Raw genomic sequence first — 12,842 nt, forward strand, 5'->3', positions numbered from 1 at the left:
CCCACAGTGATGGACACAGTGGTAGACACTTCCAGTACAAGACCATCCAGGAAAGCAAACTGGGAAGAGGCAGATACACTATGAAATCAAGCTGCTATTGACTACCACATGCTAACAAAAGTCTATTTCCTTGTTGCTGAACAAGTTTCAAGTATACTGATTACGTTAATATCTGTGTATATGTCACTATCTGGCCAATAGCTGTGAATTCAATTTGTTAAGTGAGGGAATTGACATTTACAAATGTAGCTAACCAAGTAGACTGAAATGCTCATATGTGGCCGGTGATTTCATTGACGTAGAATGATTTCTAACCATATGTGCGCCAATGCAAGAGAACCCAAATAATAACTAAAAAAATGTCTCCTTTGGCACTTTTTTATTTTATACAGGCAGTGTGAAGAGAAATCAAAAAGCTATAAAAAGTAGCAACGCTACATACACAGTGGAGATATTCAAAGGATAAACTGATAGGTTACATCTACACACAAGGCTTTTGTCAGCAAAATGGGCTTTTGTCGGGAAAACCATGGAGCGTCTACATGCAAAATGTGCTTCGTTGACAGTTGTTGCCAAAAGCTGGCACATCTATCAACAGGTATAATACCTCTCAACAGAGTAGACCCTTTTGTCGACAGACAGGGCTTTCGATTCACCAGGAAGCGGTGTTTGCAGAGGTTCTAGTCAGCTGTTCTGTCGAGAGAGGGCCGGGTAGTCTGGCTGCTGTCAACAGAGCCCATCTGCCTTTTGATCTCCTGTTACGTGTAGATGCAATCTGTCAACAGAAGTATTGCTGGGAAATCCCTTCCAACAGTTACTTCTGTTGACAGAGGCTTCTCGCATAGATGTAGCCCTAATGTATGGATATACCCAAAGAATAACACTGGTATGATATGAAAACATACAACAAAAAAAGTATTTCACCTCCAGAAAGGGTGAAAAACTCTTCTCTTTCGTCTAGAAGATACTTCAAAATTTCTAAACGATAATAGGCAACTCAAGACCACATTTACAATACGGTGTATTTTCTCATAATGATTTAAAATAACCTATCACCGGAGTGGTTAAAAAATTTGAGGTTGCACACCATGATTTATAAAGTTTTTTTTATTGACATTTATTTAAAAATTGATATAACATAGCTTGCCATACTTCACAACATGGTAATACATGTATATACTTTTTCCAGTGATTCTAGTAATAAACAACTTTTCTAAAAGGGAATAATACATTATTTAGAAATTTTTGTATTGGAATGTCAAGACATAGGTATCAATAGTCTAAATAAAGTGATGCTTAATAGACAGACTATACAGTGTGAAATTCAAATAAAAGGTTGCTACATTTCCTATAACTCAATAGGATTATTACCTAAATCAACTGAAATCATACCTGCAAAATGAGAGACAACATAAATGTATTTTTCCCTTTCAGTTATCAGCAACATATGGCCATTAATAAAGTTTTGTGGTTTATATATATAATTGAAATGTCCTAAAAACTATATATAATGTACTACAGATAAACAAAAATATAAAACCAATCAAGGTAAATCCATGCAAGATTTTGGAAACTGGAGGTAAATAATCAAATCAAGACATACTGTAGAGAGACTCCAGTAAATTGGTTACTCATATGGTGCTTTGCTCATGAAAAATATACTAACATGCACCAACAAAACAAACAGGTTTATATTCACTGTTCTTTAGAAAGAACTGCACAGTGTCCTTGACTTCCCCAAAGGAAAATGTAGGTACAAATGGTACACATTAATTTTGGCATGACTGCTGTAAATCTAATGTGCAGATTTGCCTAGAGAACTTTTCTTGATGTGGCTGTATTAATCCTAAAGGATTTGTGCAAATGAATTATATAGACTGTTTACTGTATGTGATCTAAAGCACAATGATAGACGTAGTCTGTTCCTTCACACAAGAAACTGTTGAAATGGAGATGATAGCAGGGGGAGTAACTCTCTTTAATCTCCCGTGGATTTCGGGATCTGAAAAAGTGGGTCTTACTCATGAAAGCTCATTACCTAATAAATAATTGTGTTAGTTTTTAAGGTGCTAGAACACTGCTTCTTTTTTATGGATTTTTAAGATCTTGAAATGAAATGTATTTCATGGAAAGATATTGCTTTCAAACTTTCACTGTTATCATATGTTGTAGATATAAGAATGTTGCTAGTATTTGTTAAACTAATGCTTTTGCAACCAGTTTTCCATTTTCATTTTTATATGAAACTTTTCTTCTATAAAATTTTCTAGGTGCTGTGAAGGTGATCACAAGAACTCAAAGTTCTACTTCCAGAAACTGATTTTTTTTTAAACAAATGTTATTCCTAATGGAGAGAATACAAGAAATACAATAGATAGGTACTGTTTCCTTTGTTAAAATAAACCTATGAGTTTTAATCTTAATCATACACTGACATACTGGACATCTCTCTATTTCCCAAATGGGTCTCTGACTCTTTTTCATTTAATTAGTGTAATAGGTCTGAGCTTGTATCACTAGGGTTCCTGAAACCCGGCTGGATGTTCTTTGGCTCTGAGTGCATACAAATAACTGTTGCTCTTACTCCCGAGCTGCTCCTTTTCTCTTGCTGCTACTATCAGACAGAAAAATTCTGAAGTCACCAGGAGAGGCTTGACACTGAGAACACTAAAATAATCTGCAAAATAACCTATATCCTCCATTCGCTATCAGTAATACATACTGTATCTAACCCCACAGGAGACTGGCAAATCAACAGCTTCCTGAAAGTTCGTCTCTTCTTTCAGTGTTTTAAAACACATCTGGTAAGGCAAACAAATGTAAAAAGGAAATTTACTACCCTCATTTTTTCTAAATGGCAACTCCTCCTCATCTGGCCCTACCTTTTTTTTTCTAGGCTCTTCCCCTCTTGCACTGCCTTATTCTCTGGCCTACTTTCCCTTCTTTTTAATTCATACATCTTTTGCACTTGTGTTTCAAACTAGGTCTCCCTTGTAACTGCACCTCCCACAGCAGAACCCAGAAGAGGATGAAGGATATACCTCCCGTCTGGGAGAGAGAAAACCAGCAGAGCTAGTCAGGCCAGAAGTTTGTGAAACTGAGATAGGGAAAGCAGCACAACTGGTAAAACCAGAAGACACGGTGGAAGTCTATGTGGAATCCAGAGACATTAGACCTTTCCACATATAAGACAATTCCTCCTTCACAAGCCAACTGGCTCCATATGGTGCTGTATTACTAGTAGCCCTGGTCCTGAGGCCTGCATATCAAGCTATCCCTCCGCCTCCTTACCAGAGTGTTACTAGCACACATCACTTCCCCTGAGACAAATATCACTGGTCATATCTACTAGGCTTCGCCCTCTCCTGGAATGTCATGCTAGATTCAGAGAAAGGTTCCTCCTGTGTCTGGTGACATGGTAGATCATGCCATGAAAGCCCAGCCACATTCCTGATTGTGGGATGCTCATTTTATTGCCTTGCATGCCAGGTAGGAAGAAGGAGCCCATATGGCTGACATCAGGCAACTGAGCCCCCTTAGAACTGACTGTAGACTTCAGACAGATCAAACCAGTAGTTTCCACAAGCACATTTTTCAGGGTAGAGGAGGAATACTCAAGCCATAACCCAAATTCAGTTTTTTTAACAATGGGCCCACAATAACCAGACAAGAAAATGAAGTGGATGTAATTTGAACTGCAGTGCCAACAGATGTACGCTATTTCTGTTGATGGTCTCACGGTGTGAGTGATCCTAAATTCGTCTGCTAGTGCTCCATTCTGACACATCAGGGAACATGGCACAACCAGACTAATGTGTGCTAATGAACTGGGACCCAAGTTTCACAAGCTGTTAGAATTAGAGGAATTCAGAGGGGAACTATACTAATTGTAATTATATATGTTAGAAACAGCACATTAAATAGGGTAATTTGATTAAATTTATATTGCAAAAACATTCAGTAAAGGTTGAGTCTGATCCACAGGGCTTGCGATGTCAATAGAAAAAATTCTTGTTTTCATCAGGCTTTGGTTTGTGCCTTTAATCTTCTGAGCCTATTTTACTTCTATTTGTCACATGCATGCACACATACATAGTTCAAGCTCACCCTCATTATTTGAGAATAGGCATTTATTTCTAGGATCCTGTTTTCTTTCCCTTCTGATCAGTCCTCTAAGCTCTTTCCTCTGAGTTAAGCATTGCCCTATGGGGCGACAATGATTTCATTCATTCATTCATTATTTTGTTCATGAATGAAATGAGCAAGTTTTTAGCGACATTACTAATGTGCACATGTGGGACAGATGTTTTCAATTTACTGCCTGAGAATAATTACTGCCGCCCAAAAAGTTAAATAAAATTATCAGAATCTGCTCCTGTTCTTTCAATATACAGGCTCTGAGTTATTTCTAGACAAGCAGGCATACCTTCAGTGACAGTGTGATGGCCAGGTGTTGGCTAAATGGGAGCAAGTATTTTGGTGGGCACAGCAGCTGGTAGAATCTTGAATAATTGGACAAGAAGACTGATATGAGAAATGAGAATGCTTTGCACCACAGAAATATTTTAGTTGCTGTTATTCAGTTCTGTAAGCAGTATTATTTAAATTTTGGTGTGTAATACTAAAGTTATTAGTACACGGTAGATGCATAAACTTACTATACTAGTAACTTCTAATTTCTATTTCTATGCAATGCATATATATACTGTTAACATAGAAAATGTTATGGATTTCTTTGATACTTTTTGTAGATTTCGTTTGTGGTTTTTAAGGAGAAAACATTATGGGAAACTGGATAATCACATAACTCTCCCTATAATAGAACTAACTGGGACTCTTTCCTGTGTTTTTATTCTCCTGAGCATATAGCAGTCATTTTTACTGATCCAACAGTTATCTTGTTGGACAAAATAAAGTTTCTGACCTTGCAATCCTCACTGAAGTGCACCTCCAACTAACTCACATATGACCCGAAAATGTGTGATGAAATCTTGCAAATAAGTGCACCTGTTCCCACATGTGGAAGGCAGGAGGAGGATTTGCCTTCTAGTGAATTTCAACAGTACTTAGGGTGAGAATATCAAAGATAGTAGGAAAAGTGCACACATCAGAAAGCACAAACTTTAAAAGCGTTCACTGGGTCAGACTCCCTGGCATGGAGAAATAGGCTAGGTGAAAAATATGCTGTCCCTCCTCTCAACCCTGTCCTAAGCATGTTGGGGGGGGGAGGGCTCACCTGGTGAGGTAATGGTACTTGGGTTATCTCTGTCAGCTGAAATGGCTGCTCAGGTCCTGTGCCAATTGTAACTTGGCCAGAGCAAAGGCCCACTGTTGTTTCTTTTTCTCCGAAAACAGCCTCTAATGCTTATTTACATGGGTGGTGGGCAATAGGGGCAAGGGCCTTCCTAAAAAAACTGGGGTGCCCCTGCCCACCACACTTCAGCCAGCTGGAAAGACTGGGCTCCAGCTGCAGTGTGGTTGCCCTGGCAGCCAGCTGGGAAGGCACGGGCTGCAGTTAAGCTGCCCTAGACAGGCCAGTGCAACTGTTCCCAGAGCTGTTCTCAGGGCCAGAATCAGGACTGGACAGCTGTCTAGCCACTGTGGCTGGGACCGGGGTCAGAGCCACAGATGATCCTGGGACTGGGGCTGGAGCCTGGTGCTGCATGACTGACTGGCAGCTCCTGAGGCTGGAGCCAGGGCTGCCCAGCTGTTTGGCTACTGCTCGTGGCAGTAGGGCCTCAACTGCCAAGCTGCTCCCAGGCCTGTGGCTGTGGGGAAGGAGCAGGGAAGAAGCTTGGGCAGCCTGGTGCTGGGGGATGGAGGGATGCAATAGGCCTGATCTACACTAGGGAACAATGTCAATTCCAAATATGCAATTCTAGCTACACTATTAGCATAGCTCGAGTCGACATATCAGGATCGACTTTGTTCCCTGGCATAGATCGGGCTCTTCAGGCTGGAGCTGACATCTCTAACTTCATGCAATAGCCTGGAGTACCAGGGTTGACGTCCGAGCCCGAAGAGATCAATTTTGCCACATATTCACAGATACGGCAAAGTCAAACTCTGGAGGATCAATTATGGTGTGTTGAATATGTGGTAAGTAGAGATATACCTTGATAGTCTTGCAGTGGGGACAGCAGCACCAGCCTAATAGCCACAGACAGGGACAGGGCTCTGATGGGCTGGAAGGGTTGTGGCTGGGGCCTCTCTCTCCAAGCCTGGCCTTCACCAGGCCATGCTGCTTTACCTCTTTTCTGAGGTAAGAGTTAGATGATCAGAGAAGCTCCTAAAGCTTGGTTGTTTCTCAGTCTTATTGGTCCAGAAATGGTTTCTGTCTCGTTTATTTATTTGTAGTAAATCTGATGCTTCCCGACATGGTCTGGCCAGATACACAGTAGATGATTTCTTCAGGGTATTCCAGCACTCTCTCATCCAGTCCTGGCTCGATTTAAAAAAATGCAAAATCATGTGATTTGAGTTTGACTCAAGGCCCAAGAAAAGTTTCAGGTGAGTTCTTGTTTTAGAGAAAACTGTCTATATTTATCAGTTCCATTTTCATGTGATCCGTGTATATTCTCTCCAAATTATAAGAGTAAATAAAATTATACTTACTTATAGAGGCTCAGTGGGATGGGAATGAATAACTGAAACCTGAATAGAATGGATTGGAATATTTTTGTTTTATTAAATATTGCAATTTCCTTAAAATTTTGAATTAGTAAACATGGGCTTGATTCACACTTACATTATGGCCACTTTACACCACCCTGTCAGTTTAAATTAAAAATGGAGTACTACCTAGCTAATACTTTCAAGAGTTCATAATTTTTTCTTGTTCTACTTTGGGGAAAGTCAATCTCAAAAATTTTTGTGAACTGAAAAGCCAAAGTATTGTTAACATTTTGCTTTGATCATTTGGAAATATTTCATTTAAATATCAACCTGTTTTTATTTTTCAACTTTTTTCAATGAATTTAAATTTTGAAACAAAGTAAAACTGGGAAAACTGATCGTTTTTGTTTCAAAAGTGTTGGAAATAAACATCTTATATACTTTTTTTTTTCCAATAATATTTTAGTTGAGAAATTTGTTGACACTAACCTGTTTTCACCAACAGTATTGCTTTCACTACCACAGGACTTCTTAAGCCTACCAACATTTCTCTAAAATTCCCAATCAGCTCTAGAGTTAAGAGGTGTCAAAATATGTACAAAAGTAATTCATGTTCCTTTTCTTCAGAGGAGTGGTATAAAGTGGCCTTAGTATAAATTAGAACCATATCCTTAGTTTTATCCAAGCTGAGCATGGAAATAAAATCCATGCATTTTGCAGGTTACAAAGTCCACTCACTTAGCAGTCAATCTAAATATGTTTCCGTTTTTTTTTAATGGAAAACCATTTCGAGCCATTTCTGTTTTGTATGTAGTTGAGAAAATTAGATTCAACCAAGAAAAACATTACAAAATTGAAAATTTAGAAAAAATGAACATGTAATGGCCAAAAAGAAGTTATCTTTAAACATAACTTACTCAGAAAAATCACACATTTCTCATCAGTAGTAACATTTCTATTCTTCCCTTGACATTCAAGCATTCTGAACTAGTTTGGTTCATTGTTTTCCTATTTCGCCTATCGCATTAAAAGTGGTTATACAATAGCACCAGATGAAAATACTAAAACCAAATACAAAGTAGTACAGTACAGATTGTAAATTTTAGGCGTTGATTACGTGCTGCAGAAGTTTCACCTTTTCAACAAAAGTAATTTCCAACTTCCAAAACCTTGCGGTTATTTCACTTAAAAAAATCTGGAATATAACATACACTGCTTTTGAATAAATATGTTATCTACAATTTATAAGATAAACAATCCATTTAAATAGAAAAAGGCTTGTTTTACATAAAGCAAGAGTACAAAAGCACAGCTTTTGTAATTTTGGTAATATTGCAATTTTATAAACATTTTGCATAGTATGTGTAAGAAAATATTTCCATCTTTTTATATATATCTATACACACAAGAAAAGCATCAACATGATAGTTACAAAACCAAACAAAAATGGTTAGCAGACCTTTCTTGAAATATGGATTTAAACTATATGACACCCAAACTCTTCTCTTTTGCATGATAGTGGATCAGCTGATCACTCCGATATTCTGTTTGGCTTTTATTTTAACATGTAAGCAATGATTTAGAAACCCTAATAAAAGAATCACAGGTTATTACATCTGAATATTGTTAACATCCATCATTAACTTTGTTCAGTCCCTCTGGTTATTTCATCAATCCATACTAAATAGCCCTGTGTTTCTAAATTAGTCTAAACCGAATTTTGTTATCCACTGAGCAAGCAAAACAATATAAATTATAGATTCAGTTGAAGCAAATAACTTTTTGGAACATCTTGGAATACACATTTTTTTCTTTTTCTCGTGATCTCAAGTAGTGAAAGACCCTGTTATGTCTGAAGAACAATGTAATTGGACAACACTGACACACTATCCTCTCTGGGGAAAAATAACCCACAGCTCAAAACGCTACACAGAGCAAAAACACATTACCATTTCATGTTGTAATTACAACTTCTCTCTTCCTTCAATAGAATTAGTGGAAGCAGCTGTGTCATACTACAAGCTATAACAGAAGTGTCGGTCTTTGGTCTTTAACATTTAACCAATGAATGAGTTGCAATGCAAAACCACACAGGTTACAGCTCTCAAAGAGGTCACTCAGTGTTGTTATTTTGTAAATAAGAGACAGTATCCTTTCCTATTATAACAGGAACATTTTTACAACTATTATACTATCATATATATTAATACATGTAGCTGACCAGGTCTTTTTTATATTTCATTGTTGTTGTGTGAGCAATTCTGAGGTGGTCAGTCAACTACAAACCACATCAGTAATGCCCAATCTGACAAGGATAATAAAAGGAGGCATTATGTGATACAGGTATTCATATATTATAAATCACCACAGAAGATGTGTTTTAGACCCAGCTATTATAAATAGAAATATTTTCCTAATTGGTTGTTTGCTAATTTAAAAGAAAAAAGATCTAAAAATGCTTTCAGGACTCTCAATTCTTCCATACAGCTGCAACAATGTAATGACCAGAATACTGGGAAGCTGTTGCCTTAGCCATACCACAATGGTGCATATATTTTCTCAAGAGGGGGTATCAGAAATTCAGCCAGTTAAACAAAGGGTTGCAGCTGCTTTATCATGAACAGAATTGTAGATATTATAAGTGGCCATAAATGCATTTAAGAAACCAAAGAGACTGAGCAAGACAGCACAGTGGCAGGCTGCAAGGTAGCAGGTGGCAAGGAGAGTTATATAAAACAATCTTCCGTGTTGCACATGTGGACTCCTTAGCTGACACCTCAGCTTCATAAAATGGATAGTAGAAATATTGTGGTATCACTGACGGTTTCTGTGTGGTTGGCTTGTTTACAGCATCCACTTGCCCTCCATAAAAACTGATATTTTGCCAGGATGTGCAAAACTTTGCATTTTTTTAGCACTATCACCAGTGGAACTGGGAAATATGGAGAAACGTTCATTAAAGCAGTTTAGGAACTGGTAACATATACTTTGTTTCAGAATTCTTTCCTATTTGCCCTTCAGAAATATACATAGGTGGTAAGGTTTTCAGTACTGCCTATTTCAAGCACTCAAAGTTCATCCATCAGGTATAAGAAAGCATGATAAAATAATTTGCCCTAAATCATTATTTTTCTTTTGATTTTTTTTTTAATATTGGGTTACATTTTTAAGTTTTTCACTGTAATCTTGAGAGCTAGAAACTTATTTTCTTAACAAAATGAAAGCAGAGGTTCTTACGAGCTCACTTGTTTTCAGGAGCTTAACTTGAAACATTCAGTTATACAAGACTCACATTAACATTTGTAAAAATTGACAACATGGTTTTCATACAGATGCTAATGGTAAATGCACAGTCTTGTAGCCTAAATTAATCCCATAACATAATTAAATTTGCTTTCGGAGTGTAATGAATTTCAGTTCACAAAGAAGTAGTAGTAGTTTATACAAGTTAGGTCACCCAGCCAGGGAACCAGAGCTCAGCTGTGTGATTCAGGGGATAAGTTGTACAGCTAGAATATCATGAATGGAGAATATTCCAGGGAATACTCATAGCAAACTATTGCAAGCCATTCCTACAAGCTGATAGTTGTTTGTACTAACACTCCTCAATGCACTCTGAACAGCAAACAAAGATTCAGTCTGTTCACATACATTTTGAGAATAGCACAAGGGGTTAAATTCATCATGCCAATGTTTTTCTGCAATGTTTTGCACATCTTTTAAATTACTAGCATATGCATGCGGTCAAAGGTGACAGAATGTATGAGCTCATACACACAAACTCATTCAGTGGTATCCTCCTCTCCGTTTGTCCTGATGAGGTCTACACATACATTCTGTTACCTATGTGCAAAATAAAGGAGAGCTCTTTCCTCAGAAGGTCAAAGGTACTCTGATAATGCTGCTGCTTTATGTCCTCTATGGCAGAGAATGAGCTTGCTAGCAAAAGGAAAACAAATGACTGATAACAGAAGTTTATTTTAAAATCTCAAAGTAAATACTGTAAATAGTTAACTGTTGAACAAATCTGCACAAAGGAGATAGAGAATTCAAAATTCTTATTTGACCAAGTAGTAGTGGAGAGAATGATTCCTCCTTTCGGGTGTAGTACTAGTTCTTCCTTTCAGATGACATTCACCCCTACACAAAAGACTAGAACCTGGCCAAGTACCTGTGAAGCAGTGTAGAGGCCTTATGCTGGTTTTCTGCATAAGGGTGAATGTCACCTGTTGTGAATAAAATGAACCCTATTAGATGACACTAAAATATAAAATTAATTACATTATGACGGATGCCAAGTTTCAATTTTTATTTTTATCCCCCTCCCCCAGTACTGCAAGAGATGCAGCAAGGACTGTCACTCTCGTGTGGGTCTTCATAGTCACAATAGATGCTGTAAATGAAGTCCTCAATTGAAACTTTAAAGGGCGCGATCCATAGTCTATGCAGACTGAAGGATGCCTACTACTACTACTACTACTACCCCCAGTACTACTTTCCTTATATTCAAGATAAGCTTTGGAAGCTCATCATTGCACTGGTGTTTGGCACAGCTAAAAGTGTGTGGGATAACTCAAAAGATAATATTTAAAAGCACACTTACCTTATTGTTACAGAGTCATCTTCCCACAATAGGAAACATTTTTATCTGTTTTACCTTCCTGGGTTCTGCAAGTTTCAAGATACTCTTGTTAAGCAGCAGTGTGACATATTTATCAACAACATACCACAGTGTCTTTTGTAGGAGCTCAACTACTAAAAAACAAACAGGCAATGGAAAATGGAAGAGAACTAAGTTCCCATGTCAAGCTACTCAAAGAGAGTTACAACTGAGAACTGAGTGGAAGTATGATAGCATTACCTGAGCACAGACCTGGTGTAGTCAACCTAATAACGTACCTGTTAATATTCTCTGTTGTTTCCTATTTTCTCATGGATTCTTAATGCTAATATTGTGGGGGGGCCCTTAATAACAGACCATCGAAGAAAAGGGGTAATAATTCTGAGGCTGCCACTCCAGTTGGGTAATGAATTGTTTCTTGGTTTTATGCATTACATTAGCATGTATGTATTTCGTTGGTATTATGTTCAAATGGCAGTGGACAGACAGAGCTATAAAATAGACAAGATGTACCTTTGAAGATTGTCTCTAGGTATTCTGAAAATTACCTATCTGATCAGTCATTTTCACATAACCAACATTTCCCTCTTTATCCTGTGCTTCTTTTGCAGAACTGTATGTTTTACTTAAAGCAATCACTTTCTGTGCAATGACCTACTAATTACTGTGTAAGGCTATTTATATCTGACAAACAAGAGCCAATGTCCTTTGAACTCTGTAAATTTAATATTGCTGAGTGCTTCCAAAATTTACCTAATATACAAAACCTAGACTGTAGACAAAGAATAACAACACATTTGTTTTAAAGAAACAAAACTCAGGGAGGGATTCTGTCTCTCTTTTTTGTTAAAAACCATGTACTGTATTTTAATTGTTTAGTAAAGCAAGCATCACACAATGCTTCAAAATTTTAAAATTCAGGGATAAAAGTGTACATTCAAAAAGATGAATGGAAAATTGTGCTTTCAGACAGGAAAGTTAATTATCACACAGGGTAACCTATTCATCTCATGATTAGATTCTGGGCAAATTTGTATAGTACTGTATTTATGTAAGCAGTTCATATCCACGTCCTGCATAAAACTAAAACTATGTGCTTCACTTCATGTAGCAAAGGCACCTGTGTTATTCTCCCTTTTGGACAACAGATGATATTATGATCCAGGTTTCCTGATGAAGATTACATTTATTTTTGAATATCTCACTCCCATCTCTACGTTGATTGGTAACACGAGCCGCGAGAGAAGGCAGCGTTGTATTCCTGCTTACACTGGAAGAAGTTGCTCTGCAGGCCATTTGAAGCTTCAAACTTGTCACAAGGGAAACCAAGCAGAACTGTGAAGCAGAGGGATAGTAACAAAAGGCTATTCTGGTGTGAGGAGAAACTGGAGTCATTTCAGCTCCACAAACAGATGTTGCTACTGGATTGACAAGTAGAGCCTGCTCCTGCCGGGGAAAGGTACAGTTTACCACTGGGACAAACACAGAGCTCATAGATAGTCTGTCGAGGAGTTGAGGAACTAGACGGGGAAGATGAAAAGGAACCCATTGGTAGATTTCCCAGTCGGATTATATCTGCGTTTAAAAATATCTATGAGGGGGAAAA

General features: G+C 37.8%; 1 protein-coding gene across 5 annotated transcripts in view; it reads right to left on the minus strand.

Moving 5' to 3' along the window:
- Nucleotides 1–1,102: 1,102 nt before the first annotated feature.
- SGCZ (sarcoglycan zeta) overlaps nucleotides 1,103–12,842 on the minus strand; it is a 470,824-nt gene continuing 459,084 nt past the window's right edge. For 3 of the 5 annotated variants that reach the window (XR_012645368.1, XR_012645367.1, XR_012645366.1), the window contains 2 exons: nucleotides 12,506–12,827; nucleotides 1,103–11,283 (listed from right to left, as the gene is read on the minus strand). Coding sequence is in view for 1 of the 5 variants with exons in the window: in XM_074992835.1 (XP_074848936.1) it covers nucleotides 12,633–12,827 (195 nt within the window). In the remaining 4 variants the exon portion in view is untranslated. Of the gene's footprint in view, nucleotides 11,284–11,337; nucleotides 12,828–12,842 lie in introns of those variants that run through there. The other 2 variants (XR_012645369.1, XM_074992835.1) reach the window with 2 other exon arrangements.

This window comes from Carettochelys insculpta, chromosome 4, assembly GCF_033958435.1.
Source record: "Carettochelys insculpta isolate YL-2023 chromosome 4, ASM3395843v1, whole genome shotgun sequence".
Lineage (NCBI taxonomy): Eukaryota > Metazoa > Chordata > Testudines > Carettochelyidae > Carettochelys > Carettochelys insculpta.